The sequence below is a fragment of the Pteropus vampyrus genome, unplaced genomic scaffold (assembly GCF_000151845.1).
Source record: "Pteropus vampyrus isolate Shadow unplaced genomic scaffold, Pvam_2.0 Scaffold2, whole genome shotgun sequence".
Taxonomy (NCBI): domain Eukaryota; kingdom Metazoa; phylum Chordata; class Mammalia; order Chiroptera; family Pteropodidae; genus Pteropus; species Pteropus vampyrus.
The window spans coordinates 3408-25355 of NW_011888783.1; the positions used below are offsets into that span (position 1 = coordinate 3408).

At 31.7% G+C, this 21948-nt stretch overlaps 1 protein-coding gene and 1 non-coding gene across 2 annotated transcripts in view; one reads left to right on the plus strand and one right to left on the minus strand.

The window, feature by feature from the left end:
• Positions 1 to 21948, minus strand: part of LOC105291791 (zinc transporter ZIP10-like) — a gene marked incomplete at its 3' end in the record, with an annotated part of 27758 nt that overhangs the window by 2983 nt on the left and 2827 nt on the right. Inside the window, exons 2-3 of the mRNA XM_023528401.1 lie at positions 10043 to 11067; positions 7844 to 8051 (exon numbers count right to left, since the gene is read on the minus strand). Coding sequence (XP_023384169.1) covers positions 7844 to 8051; positions 10043 to 11056 — 1222 coding nt within the window. The remainder of the gene's footprint in view (positions 1 to 7843; positions 8052 to 10042; positions 11068 to 21948) is intronic.
• On the plus strand, positions 3001 to 3073 carry TRNAV-UAC. Its single transcript has one exon. It is a non-coding gene; the product is annotated as a tRNA-Val (tRNA).

Below are 21948 nucleotides of genomic sequence, written 5' to 3' on the forward strand. Positions count from 1 at the left end.
AAAATGAACACTATGTTAAGGAAATATTTCCTTTTCTAAAATTCTCATCATATTAACTTCTGGCTTAGGGTGTCTTGAATGTGAAGAAAAGTTCAAGAGTCTCTGAATCCATAAACATTTTGCAAATGTCCTGAGATTATTTACAGTCTCAAAGGGCTTTTTGCCAATTAGCCAAAAATCAAGCTATCAAATAACAAATCAGCCAAAATCGAGTTCAGTGAAAATCAGTTTGCTAATATGCTAACAGGAAAGCTAATATTTCACAAATGAAGATCAATCATTGGCAGATTGAAACACTAAATTAGCAAATGCTTACACATATAGTTGGGAGATGGTTTGTGTGTGAAAGGGTATATGAGTTCATGTCTGAACAAATAGGTACATGTTATATACTACAAACTCCCAGGTACAATTTTTTATGTCTTATTTCTTATTTCAGCTCTGATAATTACATCTCTTTCTCATCTACTTGGGAAAGCAAATCTGTGAACTATGAAAAGAAATGCTTGAAAGAGAGAAGCCCACTTTATTAGAAAATCTTTGACATTTGTGATATTTGACATATGAAACTCAAGAAAAACAAGAAAATATCATGAGCCCACAAAGGAGAAAATCTTACATAAATCAATCCCGGGTCATAGCATTGCCTGAATTCAAGGGCACCATTCAAATTTGTATCTTTGAAAGAGTGCCACTTACTTAGAATACAGTGTCAATGGTACCACTTGGAGCTGTTCAACAAAATAGTATTACATTGATCTTGAACAGCCGCCTTTCCAAAATGAGTTGGTACATGCATACATACATACAAGTACATACATTTAAAAAAAAAAACATTTACCATTTACTATTTATTGGTTAAATAGTAAAATGACTGTCAAATTGGTTACTGAGCAACAACACAAAGCTACAAATGAGATATAAACTTTGCTCTTAGATTAAAATAAAATAATCTGTATATGATTTGAATATCTTTACTTTGAGTTTTCCCAATTTTCCAACTACAGGAAATATTGTATATTTAATAGTAAATATTGCTATCTTCAAAAGATTTTAAATTTGATTTTTAAAATTAAGTTCTGGGGCTAATGAGGATCCTATAACTTCCAATAACACTTTTGTACATAAAACAGAGGTCACAAATGGGATGATTATAATGTAGTTTAATTAATCTTCCATGTATACATTACCATAATTGACAGAGTTGGAAATTATAAAGAATATTTTCAATGATGCTAATTATTCTGCCCTTTTAAAAAGACAATTTTTAAAATTCCTTGCTTACTAACAGCTATTTAAACCAGCAACATACTATCATTATATTTTATACCCAGAAAGGACTTTAATAATGTACACTAGTATTTCTCAAACTGTGCTCATCTAATTCTATGAGATAGATAGGTGGTATGCCAAGGGAAGTGAGGGGAGAATTTAATAGTCAAAAAGATTTGGTAATGCTGGGTTAAACAAGTTTCTTCAAAACTTCTAACAGTTTAATAAGCAATGTGAATCTCTGCAAGGGTAACACAATATGCAGTACTTCTCTAACTGACTTGATTACAGAACCTATCAGTGTATTTCGATGACAGGGTATTCTGTAGAACACAATTTGGATAATGTTAATGTAGACCAAAGTCCTTCTATTTTACAGACTTGCATACTGAGGCACAGAAATGATAAATGTTAAATAATATCTCTTGACACCTACTAGAATGACTACAAAAATGAAAAATAGATGTTAGCAACAATGTGGAGCCTGGAATCCTCATACACTGCTGATGGAAATGTAAAATGGTACAGCTACAGTCAAACAGGTTTAATAGTTCCTTAAAAAGCTAAAACAGAATTACCATATAACCCAGGAATTGCACTTATATACTGAAAAGAATGAAAACCAGAGACTCAGATACTTCTATGCCTGTGTTCATTACAGCAGTACTCACAGGAGCAAAAAGGTGGAAATAACCCATGTCTATTAATGAATGAATGGATTAACATATGGTGGTATAGATATGCAATGGAATATTATTCAGCCACAAAAAGGAATGAAGTTCTGATACATGCTACAATATAAATGGACCTTAAAAACATGCTGAGTGAAATAAACCAGATAGAAAAACAAATGCTGTGTAATTCCATTTATATGAACTATCTAGAATAGTCAAATTCATAAAGACAAAAGGAAGATTAGAGGTTGCCAGGGGCTGGGAGTAAAGGGAAATAAGGAATTATTATATAATGCTTATAGTTTCTATTTGGTATGATAAAACAAATTTAATAATACGATGGGTGCAGAACATTGTAAATGTAATAAATGCCACCAATTTGTATACGTTAATGGTTAAAATGGCGAATTTTATGATAAATATATTTTACCATAATAAAAAAGTTAAACAGCTAACTAAAATAGCAAAGTCAAAACTAAACTCAAAGTCCTGTCCCAATCCACTGTTTTCTCCATTAAATCATATTATTTTTAGAGAAATTCTGGCCAAGTGATTTATCATTTATGTATTTATCTCATAAAAGGTTCTATAAGAAAAATAACTACAATTAAACACAAAATTAAGAAGAAATACTAATTTTACTAATCCAAATGGCAATCGATCTTTCAAAATTTGAGCTAATTAGGATAGAGGGAAAGAGACAAAAGGTTACTACAAAACAAACTTGTAACTACATAAAATTATCAAAATACATTTATATTTATTCCAATGTTACCTAAAAATACATGTAAGAGTAAGGTTAATTAATTTAAAGTATGTATGTCCCATCTAACAAATTATTGCTTATTTTTGCCAGCGCTAAAAATAAGGGGTAAAGAGCTAGATTTCCCATTTCCCATTTTAATTCCCATTTTAGAAAATTTCCATATATTTTCCAAAGATTACAACTATTCCATCACAACTGTTTCATGAACAAAACAGTCCTAAGTGTATGTTGTTATAGATACATGTTTTCTTATACTGATTGTTAATTTAAAAATTAATAATTTGGGGTGGCTCCATAGTGTAGTGGTTAGCACATCTGCTTTACACGCAGAAGGTCCTGGGTTCGTGCCCCAGTGGAGCCACGGTCCATAGCCTGGGTGCGCCAGGCCCTGGGGTGCCAGGCCCCGGGTGCATGCAGTGAGCACATGGGAAGAGACGCCCCGCCTTCAGAGATCCAGTTCTTAAAGGGAGACGGCAACATCCGTAGGTCAGGGGTGGGGGGAGTGGAGGAATTAATTAAAGAGGAGAAAAAATAAAAATAATAATAATTTTAGCTTTCTGGAACTAAAAATTTAATTAAGTCATTCTCCTAATTTGTAAATCTTCAAGTACTATTCTTTTGACCTATGAGAAATAGTTGTTTTGAATTTAATGTAGTTGAAATGCTTTCCCGTGCCAATATTTTTAGAATTAATAATATTTACATAAGCTTAAATAAACTATCATAATTTCTTAGGTGTAGAAAAAAGCAATTCAGATAATAAAATTCTTCTGATTTCTAAGCAAATTATTGTGCTTTTTCAATCACAATTTGGTATAAAGCAAAAAAACAAAACAAAATAATAAAAACAGAAACCGAAGAATGAAACAACAGAAGGCATCTTTCTTTTATAAAACTTAAACTAACAACATGCAAACTATTAAATACAACTAGGAAATGTTTTCTTTATTTGTACCCAAGATAACAAATGCAATAAAAAAAAAAAAAAAAAAAACTAAATGTCTAAAACAAGCTTCACTTATTCTGCAAATTAGGTCACTTAAAACGTTAAAGGTCTTCAAGCTTAGTTATTCACCAATTCCCTTTCTCATTATCTAGAGAGAAAATGCTTTCTTTTAAAAAGAAGCGCTCATCTGTGGAAACTTTCTAATTAACTTGGTTGGAAGCTTGTGCAAGATGGCAGTTTTCTACACTGTTTCAGCATTTTAATTGGCAGAAATGCTCAGAGACCTATTCACAAACCCCCTTGGTAATTAAGCTAGGGTCAACTCTATGTCTAAATGAGCCAATCTTGTGAAACAAATGATTTCTATCATACCCAGTACATAGCATATTTGGTTTACAGCAGTCTTTGAACAGTTAATGAGGTAGTAGCTGCGTCACTATGGGAGATTTATATAGAACAAGTTAACCTTTCTTAGTGGAGTAGCAGTCATTGAAAATAATTTCTAACAGGGCATTCTCTATAACAATTAATATTTATTAGGACATAATTAATTCGATCTTCATTACTGACAATGCTGATAACCACCTGCAAACAACTAATCGATATTCACTATTAGTAATGTATTTGTCTTCAAAGCAACTACAATATCCTCTGAGGCTTTTCAGATTGAATAAACTGTAATTTTCAACAGTCATGCATCTGTCAACAGCTTCATTAAAATATATAATGTCAATATTATAATACAGACAACTCTAAGTCATAATCCACAGTTGATGTGAAAAGTAGAATTTTTTTAGAAGTCTTACAAATGAGATTATTAATTTTAACTCGTTATGACAGTCTCATCAGTCTCCATTTTTCCCTGTAAAGAACAAATGTAATTTTATCTTTAATTAAATTAAATCATATCAGACCCAGCTTCCCCTTCTCTCCTGTCACAGTGAGAATTTATAAGCACCTGAGAGAGACTGTGGCTCTAGAGGTGCTTACTCATCTACAAAATATCAGTGAACAGGAAGTCATGAAAGGGGACATGTTTTATTTATCCAAAGATCAGAGTTCAAATCTATGGTATGGACTCACTTTCTTGGCCTTTACTGATCATACCAGACTGAATCCAACCTGTCTATCTAGACAATTTTTTAATTTTTTTATTTTTACTGAATAATCTATACTTACAGCAATACTTACTTATACCAATATTTACCTCTAAATCACTTTCCTGTCTATGTCTGCATTATCTGTTAAAACATTAAAGTATAAATAAACATAACTCTCTTTATCTCCCTGTCACATTCTAGCAAAGCATACTAAGAACCTTTTTAGCAGGAAGCAGTGGGACACAGCGTAGGTTAAGGGCATAGTAACAATTATAGGCTTTAGGTGGAGAATATTCTAGCTCCTATCAGGCTCTGCTACCTGGCAATTTGTGACCTTGGGACAGTTATTTAACTTCTCAAAACCTCCTTTCCTCAGCAAACTAAAGTAAATAAAAGTGTCTATTCTCACGAGTTTAACAAATTAAATTAAATATTTTTAAAGAAGTGTTTAGAATAGGACATGGAAAGGTTTTAATAAATACAGGCTATTGTAATTAATTTATCTATTCTAAAGCTTCCTATTGCAAAGAAATTAACCAAGAATAGGTAGGTACCTAAGAGACTTACTTTGTTATGTATTGAGAGCATTTCCTTTTATGTGTACTCTTTCAAGCTTTAAGGAATATTGCAATCCCAAATAAAACTCTTATATACTGAAATGTGATATTCTTAAACATGTCTATCTTATTACTACACTAAATTTTAAAATTATTTTGCCCTTTCCATTTTTTATCAGATTTGTTTTTAGCCCATATTCACACATATCAGTTTAGTCATTTTAATGACTATGCAATAGAACCACTATGTTTTGAAAATTTCAACCAGTATTGTGTTCATCATGATTTCGCACTTGATGAAATTAATGAAAATCCCACTCCTTCTGAGAATACTATATTATCTAAGTACACTAGACTGACTGATAAATTCATAAGAATCTTTAAAGACTCATTTTCAACAAGTGTCCTGGACTATAACGGAAAGCTTATAGGCTAATAATAAGCAATTAATTCATTCGATCAATATGAGTGCTTACTGTTTGCTCAAAGTACCCTTTATCTTAGGCACTAAGGATGCTGAAAGACCCAGTCACTTCCTTTAAGTAACTAAAGTCCAACAAAAACAAATAACTAATCCAATTATTAAGATCCCCCAAGCTCTGTACTATGATGGTGTCAAGAAAGGAAACTTAATTAATCCTAGGATGATCAGTAAATTATCCCAGAGTGGCTAATCCCTGAACTGAATCTTTGAGGTATCATAGTAGTCAGTCAAGTAGAGTGGGTTAGAATGTGAAAAGGCAAAGAGGAATGAGGGAGAAAGAGTATAATCTATTATCAGGAGTTTGTTATGGTTACAGCTAAGAAGAAAGAAATGAATAGTAGGGGATAAGAGTGGAAAGATAGGTAGGCAGAGATTATATTCTGGAAAGCCTGATTGGCCAACTAAAGGACTTTGAACTTTGAACAGTGTAACATAAAGCAGTTTTCTAAAGTATATGAGGAAAAAAAATATAACTAGCACATCACATCAAATCCATGTTCTCAGATATTATTGCTTATAATATAAAAAATTATAAAGAGAAATATTAGAGGTCTAATAACAAATATTAAATAGTGTAAATACATATGGCAACAATCAAAGATGATACCAGAATTAACTAAATTTGGAAAATAACAGCAGAATGATTAATTGCCCAGAGGATATATCAGACAAACCTTAGAGTTGATGGGCTCTATCATTTTTTTAGGTCAGGAAATTTTGGGCGGGTTACTAAATTTTTCTATACCCCCAGCTTCCTTGGGTTACTAAATTTTTCTATACCCCCAGCTTCCTTATCTTTAAAAACAAGAATCAATATAATAGCTCCCTCATGTAATAATTTAATAGATTATTGTTAAAATTTAGTGAAAAGAAAAAACTCATGTAAAACACTTATCACATGGATAGCAAAAGTGTTAAATTTCTTAGTCTTGAATACTAGTATGAAGCACTTGCTAACTCTGAGATCTTGGCAAAGTTATTAGGATAACATCCTCAGAGAGCTGTTTTGAGGAGTAAATGAGTTTAGTTTAGAATAGTGCCTGCAATTCGTGGTTGTTAACATAAAAAATAAAAAATGTTAGCTATCACTGAAAAGAAAAAACTCTGTCAGAGAATCCTCTTTGCATTTTACAAAGATAAATCTAACTTAAGTGCTAAGAATGACCTACAAGGGGGACAAGAACAGAGTCAGAAAAGGTTATGAATTTATTTCAACAATTCAATAGAGATCCAAGGACCTGAATTAAAGTTATGAAAGTCAACAGAGTTAGAAGACATTTAAGAGAAGATTCAATTGGACCTGACAATTGATTACACAAAGGAAAAAAGAAACAAAACAAAAACATAAGACAAAAAAGTCAAAAGTTTTCAGATATTATCAAAAGCATGGATTTTAATGTCATTTGGGATTCAACAAGAGGTTACAAACTGTGTGTGGAGTAAGGTTTGGAAATATTAAGTGCAAAGTACCTGCAAACACCAAAGTGGAGCTATTTAGCCAACTAGATGTGAAAAAAAGAGCCTAAAAAAAAACGTTTTAAAACAGTTAGGTTTTACTTTGGTTGAAGTTCTCTAGAAGTGCCCATGATAAAGTTCATATACCAAACACCGGCATTTCTGAGACATTTCAAGAGTTGAACTACAATGGCTACCCTTTTTACTTCCTCAAAAACTTACAACCTTAGCTTTCCAAGAGAGGCTTTCAATCCTGCTAAATGTTAAGCAATTAGAACACCAAATAGGTATAGAGGCCCCACTAAATATTTGCCCATCAAGGAGGATCCCTTTATCACAAACCTGTATTCCTTGTGTAATCTAGTTTCCTATCAAGACATTCTTCCATAATGCCAGAAAAGATGAGTAAACTGTATTGTGCCTCCTTTCTTCCCCCAATCTTTTTTAAACACACATATCTAAATCTTATTAAAACATATTGAAAGACACCAAAAGGAAGGCAATAATTTATAATTACTTTCTAATTCAACTACATTAAAAAAAAGTACAGAAAACTATTTTGAGGAGAAAAAATTTAAATCTTTCTTACCTGATGCCCCTATATTTGCCTCATCTTCAGGAACCATGTTTTTATCCTTAGTTAAATCTTCAACTAAAAGTTTGTCAAAATGCTCAATACAAAGTCTGCTGTCAATTTGATATAACAAAGCAGGGCACAGGTACGTAAAAAGATCAGGTGAGATCGGAGAGTTGGCACCATGACCATAGTATTTTAACAACTGAGTGACGTTCAAACACTGCAAGGAAATTGATTTTAAAAATTAAGTAAAAGAGTATTAAGAAAATTATGCAGAAGAAGAAATTACTGTATAATAAAAATATTCTAAATATATTGAAAAATAATATGCAATACTCAGATATCTACTACAAACAAAGCTTTTTGGATAGGAATTCATAATAGGGATACATTCAATTTATCACCCAAGACTTTTATGAATTTTAATCATTTCTCCATTCTAATACATGAAAGGTAATATCTTTCTGCTATCAACAAGAGTGACTCACAACTATATTCTCAAGATTCTTAAGGAATGAAGAGAAAAATCACCTCCCTAGTCAAAATGCATTTATCAATTACTCAATATTCTTACTTGTAAAACTGTTAAATAAACAGAATACTTTAATAACTTTATATTAAAATATAGCATAACGGACATTTTCATTGCCTAAGGTACTCCAAAAGAGTATTATACTGGGGAATTCTAGCTCAATGCTAAAACTGGAAGATGAAAAAACGGCAGCTATATCCACTGGTACTTTAAGCACAAACCAAAAGAAAGCAGACAACACATAAGCAAACAATTTTGAACCCATCATATAGTAAAAACAAATATCTAAAATTAAGACAAAAAGATGGTACTGCCTCTTTTTCACACATATCCACTCATGTTGCATGCTTGTTTATTGACTTGTTCCCTCATTATATAATGTTATTTATGTATAAAATGCAATATCAGAACATACATACATACAAAATTATTATTCTTCTCAGATCTTAAGATGAGGTACTACCCTATATCCAATGCATAAACATTTCTAAAATCCTGAGAAAATTCTTAATATGCATCAGACCTACAAGGATACAAAATAATGGGTCTGATAATGGGTCTGATAACCCCACAAGTTTGATACAAAACATAAACATTAATGATAATGTCCAGTTATAATCTTAAAAAATTCTAAGGTTATTATTCATTGTAACTAATGAATATATTCCTTTAAAAGTACACTAAGATATTTAAATGTTTTTTTTTTTTTTAAATTAGTGTTTATAACTGCTAAAAACCAAATATCTAATGATTTATCCAGGGAAGAAACAAAAATATTTACTCAGATGCAAAACATACTTCAATAATAGAGACATAAACAGCAAAGGATGAGGTTATTTTCCACATTAGATGGTGCTGCTTTTTATACATATGAACAAATTCAACAATATTTTCTAAATTTAGTGATAAAAATTAGAACAAAGGTGTTGATACATCATTAATGAAACAAAAATAAATGTGTTTAAGGTGAATGGTCAAAAATTAAGAAGGAACCAATCAAATGCATTCAAAAAAGCATGACAATTCAGAAGAAAAACATAATCACCTCATTACTGTTGGAATTATCTACTATTATATCTTTTTGCATTCACTCAATTTGTCAAGGGCACGAGAAAAGACTATCATGAGCAAGGAGGCCCTATCACAAAGTGACACAGAGAAAATAAATCTACCACATGTGCAAAATACCTGATTTGGATTTATAATAATGACAGGGAACTATTATTCCATAGTTAATAGAGCAAGTTAATAATTATGAAAAAGAAGCTGTCAAGTCACTTCCCAAGAAGAAAGAATAAACAAAAAAGGCTTTAATTTACAAATATCTGGAAACCAGCTAAGAGTAAGTAAGAACATGAAAACTAACTTAAGGAGTCAAAAAAAAAAGTCATAAGCCAACAACAACAACAAAAAAAGTCACAAGACTGAAAATAAGGGATATATTTTCTAACCTTTACACACTTAGATTTGAAGAACCCAAATTTGAGAATGACCAATGCAAATGAAAATCCAGATACAAATCTTCAATCTGATTTTAATTCCTTAATGTATTTATTTGGGGGAACATTACCTAGTAACAGTTTAAATATGATTTGACTATTCCACTGTTACTTCTCTTTTAACCTAAAATGCTCCACAATTATCTGAGAATTATGGAGCAACTATCTTTTTATACTTACCTCATGCTGACGGTCATCTTCATTATGGTCTTTGTGACTTGCAGTTGAATAAATTGCACTTTTTTTAACATGTGGTGCTTCTCGCTTTCTAGTATGTCGAAGTTCACCTTCATTATCAGGATCAAGATCTTGGTGTCCATGACCAGGATCATGACCATTATGTTCTGGAAGACGTACATGAGAATGACCTGGGTTATGTACACGATCAGGTTTGTGGACCCGATTATGCTCATACTGTTCACCCTGATCATGGTTAGGGGGAAAACCTGGTGTAATAACCTCAGAATTTTCATTACTCTTCTTCCCTTTTCTCTTCCTCTTTCCTTTCGGTAGCTTACTTTCAGATTGTTCCTGTGTTTTATTGGTCTCTGTTGAAGGTTCATGGCTGGGCTCCCCACGCTCACTGTGAGTAATGGAATCATTAGAAAAATGGCGAGTAGTGTTATGATCAAGGTGATGATGCAAACAATGGTGGTGACATAAGCGATGATTATGGTCATGCATATGTTTATCATCAGATTTGACAGGTACTTCAATTGTCTCTTTCTCTGGATCACATTTATGGTTTCTTTTTGTTGATGCACTGGTCACAGTTTGATTTTCTGAATTTAAGTGATTATGGGAATGCTGGTGGTTATGAGAGTGAAAATGCTTTCCCTCTTGAACTGCCAAAATATCTAAGTGAGAAACATGATCGTGGCCAAGATCCTCATGATTAATCTCAACTACTTTTATTTCTCCAAGGCCCAAGTTTGTTAAAAGTTTCTCCAGACCAAAAAAGGATAATCTTCCATTTTCACCATAACGGTCAAAAAGTTTTTCAATATAGTATTTTTTTTCATTTTCAGCATCCAGCACTGAAAATTTGCTTGACTCCGACTCTGCCATTCCACGATGGTGTCTGTGATGCTCTTCAGGACCGTGGTCATGGTCTTCATGGCAATGGTTGCAATGATGAAAAATAAATGTCAGCAAACAAATGAGGCAAAATTTTGTGTGCATATGTACCTTCATTTCTATTTTTCCTAAAGGGATTTAAAAGAGAGGCAAGCATAAGTGTATACTTAGGCACATTCAAAATAATTATAAACTTTCCAGCAGTTGCTAATCCACTAGACAAACATTTTACCCCATTTCTTTCATGGCTATGAATCATTCTTTCCCTTTCCAGTTCCCTAAAAAAATGGCTCCTTTTAATTTATTGAAATAGTGGACAGAACTTTGAATTAATACGAACTGCTCAAGACTCATGTACAAGACTACTCTGACTCCCTTTAAGCAGAACACATAAGAGTCTATAAATTTATACAGGAAATTGTTGGCTTTCTTCCTATCCGGTCCTTTACAAAAAAGTTTGCTGATCCCTGATCTTGAGGTCCTGGTCAGTGCAATAAGATGAAATAAAATGATAAAATGTATAAGAATCAGAAAGAAATGAAATTGTCATTACTCACAAATGGCAGGATTGGGTATGTAGAAAATCCAAAAGAGTATCTAAAAATTAATATGTTTATTTAGTCAAGTTGCTGGATATGACAATAACCTAAAATCAACTATATTACTATATACCAGCAATAATTAGAAAATAAAATTAGAAAACAGTATCATTTAGAATAGCCAATAGCTAGGAATAAATCTAACAAGAAATATGCAAGGCCTTTACATTTAAAAAAAAAAACTCATATTATGAAAAGACCTAAATAAATGAATGACTATATCATGCTTATGATTGGATGAGATACAGATCCAATGTAATCTCAATCAAAATCCCAGAAGTAACTTTGTGGGAATTAATGAGGCATTTTTAATATTTATGTGGAATAGAAAGGGCCAAGAAAGGCCAAGACACTCTTGAAGGACAAGACAGAAGGAATTACTCTACCAGTTATTAAAGACAAAGTGGTGGTGGTATAAAAATGAACATACCAAAGAAACAAAACAGAGTTGAAAAAATAGAAAAGGATTCTCTATTCCTTGGTGCTTAGTCAACTAGATTTCTACATAGGAGAAAAACTAAATAAAACTTGGCCCCAATCTTCATACTGTAAAAATCAATTACAGATGGACTGTAAACCTAAGTCTAAAATAATAAATGTTAAAATAGAAAATGTCCCCAAACTGTGCTGTCCAACATGGCAGCCACTAGCCATGTGTGGCTACTTAAATTTAAACTAACTACAATAAAATTAAAAATTCAGCTTCTTAGTCATGCTAAGCCACATTTTAAATGCTCAATAGCCACATGGTTACCAAAGGGGACAGACAGTACAGAGGTAGAACATGTCCATCACCACAGAAAGTTCTACTGGACAGCACAGTTGTAGAATATACAGATACTATGTGAGTCAATTATGTAATTTCAAAGTTTTATACAATAAACAGATGAAAGTAATTTTCATGTTCTATTTTATTTAACCTACTATACCCCAAATATTGTTTCAACATATAATTGATATGAAAATCATTAATCAGATTTTTACTTTCTTTTTTAAGCTTTGACTTTTAAATTTGGCATGTATTTTACATTTACAGACCATCTTATTCAAGATAGCCACATTTCAAGTGCTCATTATTATCCGCATGTGGCTACCACTAGCTATTATACTGGAAAAGTGCACATCTACGAGATTTATTTGGGAGACTAGCTTCAAGACCTTCCAAGACAGGACACAAAAAACATTATAAAAGAAAAGACTGATAAAGTATACTACATTAAAATTAAGAAATTTCTGTTCATCAAGAGTTATCATTAAGAGATTAAAAAGGTAAGCCACAGATTGGGAGAAGATTGCCACAATGTTACCAGTCAAGCATACATAAGGAATTTCCACAAATCAGTATGAAAACCATGATACAACTCAATGGAAAAAGAGGCAGGAAATGTAAACAGGCCCTTCATAAAAGAATAGCTAAATTACTAAGAAATGTATTAGATTCTGAACCTCAGTAGTTATTGGAGAAATGCAAATTAAAATCACAGTTAGATACCACTATAAATTGACCAGAATGAACAGAATATAAAAGATGTAAGCGAAAACATGGAGTCTACTGGAAACTGCATACACTGATGGTGAGACCGCAGATTGGTATCTTTTGGAAAACTGTTTGGCAGGATCTGCCAGACTGAACATAAGCATGTTCACTCACATAGCAATTCTGCTTCTGGGTATAGACTCAACAGAAATGCATATATAGGGACACCAATAAGACAAGAACATGAAAGTTCACATAATCATTATTCATTATAGTTCAAAGAAAAAGGTCAAACATTCATCAGTAGAATGAACAAATAAAAGGAAATAATCTTACAATGAACTATGACACAGGCATGAAAATGAAATGGCTTCAGACATTAACAGATAAACTTTACATATATTAGATCGATCAAGAGACGACAAACACTAAAGAAATCATCACGTATAATTCTATTTATATAAAGTTAAAAATCGGTAAAATTAAACTTTGTGAAAGGAAAGTGGGGGCAATAATTGGGATTAAAAAGTATGGTAATATTCTCTTTCTTGATTTGAGTAATGGTAACACAAATACACTTACTTTGTGATAATTCATTGCACTAATACCCTGTACTCTTCTGTATACATATTGTATTTCAAGAAAGTTTTTTAAAAATCAAATTTCCTCCAATGAAAACTTAGAAAATGTAATTATAAACAAAAATTACAAGGCTTCTTGAAAGAAAGAGAACAAGAGCATTAAAAGGAGAAATTTATAAGACATTATTGAAGGTCAGTAAAGAAGAACTGCAAAAACTGGAGAAAGGCCTACATGGATGAGATAAATAGCATAAGATATATAAAGTATTCTCAAGTATATATATAAATTTAATTCAGTGTCAACAAAATCCTGGTAGCTGTTTGTTTTTGGTAGCTGTTTGTTTTTGGTGAAACTGCAGAAGCTCACCTAAAAGTTCACATGGAAGAGCAAAAACCCAAGGACAACCAAAACAATTCAGAAGATTAACAAGGTGATAGACATAGACTTCTTTTTATAAAGTCACACTAATTAAAATACCATAGAATGGCACAAGGAAAGACAAATAGACCAGAGGAAGAAAGCGGAGTTCAGAAAGAGGATAATATTGTGAAAAAATGGTTCTTCCTCACACCATAAACAAGTCATCTCCAAGAAAATTAAAGTCCTATTTGTGAAAAGCAAAATTCTTAACAAGTTTAAGAAGACACTAGAGGAGAGTATCACGATTTTAGGAAAGAGAAAGATTTTTTAGATAAGACACAGAAAGCACAAATCTTAAAGGAAAATTTTATTTTAATTAAACTAAATTCTTTAAGTATTACTCTACAGTAAAGAACATCATAAACAAAGCTTATGATAATCCATACTCTGGATAATCCATTGTTTGCATATATACCTCTGGCAAGGTATATATACCTTTGGCAAGGTATATATACAAACAATGCATATAAAAGATCATTATCCAGAATATATAGAATATATGTATATATGTATACATACATGCACAAATATATATACACATACCAAAAAACTCCAATATTGCAGAGACAACAACAAAGAATATCAACAGGACAGCTGGTTGAGCAGCAACATGATTATTAATAATCTATATAATGCACCAAGATGTTACTAGGCTAAAATTAATATCTGACAATTCCAGGTGTTAAACAAAGATGTAATGAAGGCAAACAGAAACTATCTTACAGTGCTGGTGGGAGTATACATTGGTAATACCACTTTGGAAAGCAATCTGACATCTCCTGAAGCTGAATATGAATATATTCTACAGCCCCCAAATTCCACTTCTATTTATTGTAGAGAAACTCACACTTAAGCACAGGAGACACACACATTTTAAAATCTTTACTGTAATATTTTGAATTTTAAAAATATTTTGAATTTTTAAAAATATTTTAACAATGCTTTGGTTGCAAATAACAGAACCCTCAACTAAACAAAGAGAAAATTTTAAAACAAAAAGAAAATTTTCACATAAAAATAAGTTAGGAAAAATGGGTGGTTCTACAGCAATTACATGATCAAAAACCCAAGCTCTTTCAACCTCAGATTTGTTCCCTCAGTCTCAAGAAACTTGCTGTTGCTTCAACCATTCCATCCCTGCACAACTATATCCAAAGCTGGAGTACTCATCTTCAACCTGCAGAGCTGTGTTCTCTTTTAACTCATTACCACTGGCTTCTTAATAGCTACTACCACTGCTTCAAATCTTTATCACTCCATCATCTTCATTCTTCCCTGTGTGTTTTCCTTTCTCAGCAGCATCACTGCTACGCATCTCTGATTATGCATCAGCTTGCCATTTGTAAGTAATGCCATGCCAGCTAATATTACCTTTCCCCATCGTTTCTCGGCCTTTTGTAAGGTCAAGTGTAAAATTACCTTTCCTTTCCAAGAGGTCAAAAAAAAAAAAAAATTATGGAACGTCCAAATGTAATCTTTTATAACATTAGCATTTTTTGATGCTGACAGCACAGACTACTTCTTCCCCACCAGGGAAGCTTTCTGTCTGATTAATTTTAGCTGTCCTTATAATTAATTTAAACCATCAAGGTCTTCTTAATTGTTGAAAAAAATGAAATGATTCAGTTTTGCCATTTTAGAAGAATCTTGCTCCAAAGTGTAATTCAAATGTGAAAATTACTTAATTTTTACTAGCAAACTACCAATTTCCTTATTGATCCATCTTTATTATCAAGTCTAACAATATCCAATCATAAAAACTACATAAATTTTTCTGTAAACATAGAGTCTTCTTAGGGCACATTCCCTTTTCTTATAAAGCTACATTCAGTTACACAGAGCTTGGGTAGATTTTGTACTATACAGGAACTAAAAAAAAATAAAAAGGAAAAAATATTAAGAAAATTATTAATGCCAGAAAAACAATGTTGTGAAGGAAACAGTTTATTACAATGGCTCAATTGTAAATAACATTTATAGTCGAAATTATAATACTAAATGCTATTTTAAACCAAAATTACAATATAATTGTAATGAAAAACTGGGATATAGGAAATGAGGAGGTACATGGAGAGATAGGAAGAATGCTAAATCCTCAACTTTCAATAAACAGACAGTGGCTAAAATTAAAATGAACAAAAAGTGAACATGTTGGAGATGTGGCAGTGAATAGCTAAAGGAACTAAAAAAGTTCCTGTCTCTCTAAGCAGAACATAAAAAAAGAAAGGGGACTCATTTTTCACCTTTTCCCTAAAAACTTCACAGAACTATTTAATTCTTCAAACGATATTCATGCATAATGAAAAAACTAAAAATAAGTGAGCTATTAAAATCTTAAAGTTTTTGTTAACAAAATCACATTATGTCTTGTACAGAAGAAAATGAATTACTCTCAATTTGAATATTTTCACAGGAATTTGCAGAGTTTTAATCACAATATGCAACCACTTTAATTCCAATTTGTGCTATTATTTTTGGTTACTTGCTTGGATAAATCTGAGATGTAGAGAAAACCAAAAATTTTAAAGGTCTTATGACATACTTCCAAATTGGTTTCTAGAAAAATTGTTTGGTTATACTGCTATCAGCAGTATGATCATAACATTCTCATTAACACACGGTATTAATTTTGGAATAAGTAAAAGAGCTTCTTATTTTTATTTATACTTTCAAAATTATTCTTGTTGTCTCACTATGCTTATCAACATATATGTCCTTTATATACCATGACTTGGTCGTATTTTCTGCCAAAAACATATTCAGTTCTGTCCAATGCCTTTTAATTTTGATTACAATGTTTTTCACTTTTATGTATGTTTTTATGTATATGCCCTATGAATTTTCATGTGTATGTTCTATGAACTTTTTGTGATTTCTTCTGATTTCTAAATTAAGACGTTTCTTCTCCCCATATTTATTTTCTTCTCTTAAAAACTATAATAAAAATTAACACAATCTCTAAAGAACTAGGACCTCTAACATCCTTGTTTGGGGGGAAAATAACATCCATTGAACTAGTCAACAATACTCTTACATATCTATCTGTTAACTAAGAAAGTTTATATTTTAGCCTCAATAAAACTTTCAAATACTTGTGTTTAGGCAAAAATCTTCATAGGAAAGCTCTAACATTTTTTTATACATTCTTAATCATATCATGTACTATAATATTTATAGTGAACTTAACATTTTCTTAAATCTTTTTCAGTGACATTTTAGCATATCTGATTTATTTTTTTTAATTTGTATGATTATTTTCCTGAACATGAACTTTTTATTTACGCTAGTTATATACATCAAATTATTCACTTTATTTGAAACTAGAATATCCTAATTAAACTATTTTTAAAGTATGTTCCAAACATTAAAAAAGTCATGAAGTCAGCTGAAATTCTACACTGAAGTATTGATGGAACTAGAAAACAAGGTTTCATTGCTTTATAATATATATATATTATACATAAGACATAGTATCTAGCTGTTCTCTATTTTGTTCTCTAATAACAAATTTTATTAGGTAATAAATAAATGTTATAATCATGTTTTTCTAATATTACATTGTTTTACTGATTTCATTGTTTTACTACCTTATTATAAATATGTTTATCTTGGAAAGGTATGTAAATCAATCTTTTCACAGCCTCCTTCATCAAGAGACCATCTTCCTGTATAACAGCACTTTACATATAAACAGAATAAAGTAATGATTCACCTTCAGAAGAGGTGCACTAAGAGTTATTACACCAAAATATTTGGCCAGCAAACATGTGATCATGAATTGCTTTATAAGGAAGGGGGGGCATGGAGAGGAGAAAAAGGAAGAAAAAAGCAGGAAAAAGGAAAAGAGGCAGGAAGAAGGCATAAAAACAAGTATGAAACATTCTCCTCTGAAGGAGGTACACATTCCAAATTAGTAAACTGCGAGAGATGCTACAAAAGTAGTAGAGACAGTGTGATAGTGTTACGTGGTAGCTCAGAGTCGAAAACCAAGGGCTTCCCAATCCAACTCCAAGCAGAATAAAGGTGTTATATCTCCTACAGAGAGAAAATAGAAAGGGGGAGATGAAAAGCTTCTACACTATTTAAGGGAAGACTACCCGAGAACCCACTTTACTAATAAATTTATATTTGACTGAACCCTTCTCTACTAAAGTATTTTACTCATATAGGTTTAGGGAAATACAGCTTTTTAAAATAATAGCAACATGTCAAAGAATGATAGAAGAGTAAGAACTAGACCTAGGGATTGGTAGACGTAAAAGAATCAAGATAGTTAATATTTTAGGTTTTGTAGGTAGTATAGTTTTTCTTTATGCCAACCACTCAATTCTGCCATTATGGCACAAAGGAGGCCATACACAATACATAAACGTATGAGGCTCTGTTCCAGTAATACTTACAAAAGCAGGCTGATTTGGCCTATGGGACACAGCTAGCTAACCCCTGCCTTAATCTACATTTTTAAAAAAATTATCAATTCATTAGACAACTGTTGGGGAAACCACTATCTTAAAACTCAAGAATTCATCGTATAAAGTGAATTGAGAAAAAATTTAGAAGTGTGAGGGCACATATGAAATGGTCTCTTTGTATTTTACAGACATTGAAGTAATAGGACAGTGGAATGTATATCTTGTAATCTTGTTACTACAATCAAAAGCTATTTAGATTTTCTTTTTATGTGAATGAAAATCTAAAAACTAAAGTGATCACTGACAAGTATTAATTACGAGAGGATTAAAAATAACACATAGCCCACAGTAATTCTAATAATATTTCTGGTCCTATGAAAGTACATAATCTTACCATATTAATAGGATAAGGATACTTCCTACAACATTCTGACTCACTTTTTTAATCCCCAAAAACCTCTTTTCCTGAACGGGATGGATGGTCCCGCAAAATAGGGTACACATTAAGGGTATACATATGTTAGAAATGTTAATGCAAAGACAAATATAATCTGATACTGCCCTCCCCTTCAGCAGTAAAATATCTTCAATATAATGAGTAATTATAAAATTAGGTAATTATAAAATCATCTACCACTTACTGAATATAATTTAAACAATGAGTAAGATTTTAGACTTTATCCTTATACTTACACCTCTGAACACTACCACTACCGCCCCATTCTAATAGCATCTTTTAACATGAGAAATCTAATATTAAAAATTTAAATATCCAATCCTTACATCTGCCAACCAAAAAAAAAAAAAAAACCTTTATGTTCTGATTAGAAAAATATAATTTGACACTATATTTATGCGATATAACAATAAATTGTATCCCTTAAGCAGCTAGAAATAATTTCAATGCTATTGTTTAAAACTTTACAATTTCAGTTGTAAATTGTCTTCATACTTACTGAACACACTTTCGAATATTCTGATTGTGGTAAATTTTTATTGAGAATATATTTGCTTATTTTGGAAAAACCTAAGTCATGTGACTCACAGAATTTATGAAAACAATGAAAAAAGTAGTCTAGAATATCAATAACTGGTATAATTTGAAACTTTAGTTTACATAAATGACTATAGAAAATCTTGCGATTAAAGGTCCTAGAGGCTATTTTTCAAAGCTCATTCTAGTAAAAATAAACTAGTTAAAAATAAACTTGAATTAAAAAAAAAAGCTCACCATGTGATTTTAGCATTTTCAAATTTTATTTTCAGTACAGTCAAGGCAATACAAAGTTGTATGGGACTAGACTGAGCCAGAAAGCACATTTTTATATCACTCTATTCAAGACAAAGCCAAGATCAAATTTGGAAAACTGGGAGCTAAAAGCAATCAGCCAATTAAAAATAACTATGGAAGCAATCAAAGTTAACAAATTCAAAATGGCGATGACCATCTTAAAAGCAATACTAACCAGCTGGAGGAAATCCTAGGATAGGCTAGATATACAGCACTAAGGAATCTAATTGTAATTTAAATAGATCTTGTTTTTAGGAAAAGGTGAAGGTAAAAGTGGTGAATCTAAGCTCAAGAAAACTTCAATGGGAACCAAACACTAGGGGGCAGCATCAAGCTGTTGGGACAGACTGGGCACTCTTCTAACCTGTAAACTTAAAAAAAGCTAATATATTTTTGAGAATTTCACATAATAAAAGATGACTTAATAGGGTTATAAAACTTGTTACAAAGAAAAAAAATCAGCTTTCCCTTTTAATTGCCTACACTTTTTCCCCTTTTCTGTGTATTTCTGCATCTTTTATCGGTTTAAAATGCACAAATGATAATGTTCTTTTGATATAAAACAAAGGAAGCACACGGCATTTCCATTCATTCTTAAGGCAGGCACTACATACACAAGGGCTGACATTTTTACTCAAATTACTTCTTTGTGTTAATGCTAAATTGAAGTTGTGCTTCACTCAATAAACATTTTAAACTTCATTAAAGAGCCTGACAAGATTCGCACATTTATTGAATAATGTGTCGTGAGCATCATGTGACAAAAAGTTATGGAGTATGTCTTCCTCAAGAAATTTAGTCTGGAGGGGAAAACAAGATGTATGCATGAAATTATAAATTAGAAAAGCAAGAGAAGCAGAAAAAATTCGATGTGTTATATTACATGAGTAACAATAGCAGGATAACGGTGTCACCAACAAAGGCCCAGTAGAGACCACTAAAACACATTCTGGGGGTAATCAAGAACTGGAGAAAAAGACAAGGCAGAAAGTAGTCCTTCTACTGCTAAATAACTGAAACTTTTATACATAAAAAAAGGTAAGAAATTAAGTATCTGTAGCCCTTTGGTTTATTATGTCATTTAATGGTCACAGTAAACAATGAGATAGGTTTTTTTAGTACTTCAAGTTCACAGATAAAAGATTAAGGTAAAACAACTTGCTCAAAAGTAACCAAACTAGTCAATACTGGGTCACGGTTTTGAACTCCAAAGTTCTTGATTCTTATCGATACTGGGGATTGGTGGGGGAGGGGTAATAGAATAACAAGATAAATTCTTTAATTAAAAGCAAATGATCATTCCCATTGAATAATTTCCCTAGCTATAATACCTATATCCCATATTCTCCAAAAATCAGCTTAAATAAAAAATTCTCCCTACAGTAGTACTCTGCATACTAAACTTGAGGCCTCCTAAAAGTACTTCAAATCAGGTACTAAAAAGGAGGAAGAACTGTATTAGCTTTTAAGCTAATAGAGGAATATAAATTGTTAAAAGAACAAGTACAGACTATCCTCATGCAATATATTATTGATGTCACCCCAAAAGAGGTCTTCCCTAACCACTTCTTTTAAAGTAGTACCAAATCATTCTAGAACAGTTCTTATCCAGCGGTCTGTCTATAAAATTCAGGTTTGTGAATTTTGATAGGGAAGACACCTTACTTTTAATCTTTGAAATTCAGTTTTTCCTTGTTATGAATATAGGCAAAAATCACAGTGACATGCATTACCTGAAACTTTATCACTATAAATCAAACTAAATCCTTTAAAGATCACTTACTAGTCATCAGGCCTGCCACAACTCTTGATATTTAATGATTTACTAAAACATGGATGACTTCTTCATAAATAATACTGATATTTATATTTCAAAATTGGTTTCTGTTGCAATTCTATTGATTTCATACATTTAAAGACATTATTCTGAGGTTCGTCACACAAGTTTGTCTCTCCAGTAAAACACTATTTTCTTCATACCACTATCACTGATACCATGTATCTCTCTCCCTCTACCGGAATTTAGCCAGGTAGGGATGTGGGTTGTCTGGTATGGACTCCCAAGATCTTGAACAAGTGACAGACTCATAAGATATTCAAAATTTGTAGAATAGGAAGTCCCAATAATATAAAACAGTACACGAGTCTTAAGGCTTTCAATTGCATTACAAAAATTAACTACATTCAAAATTCGCCACTTTTTCCAATATCTTGCCTTGTTCTTAACT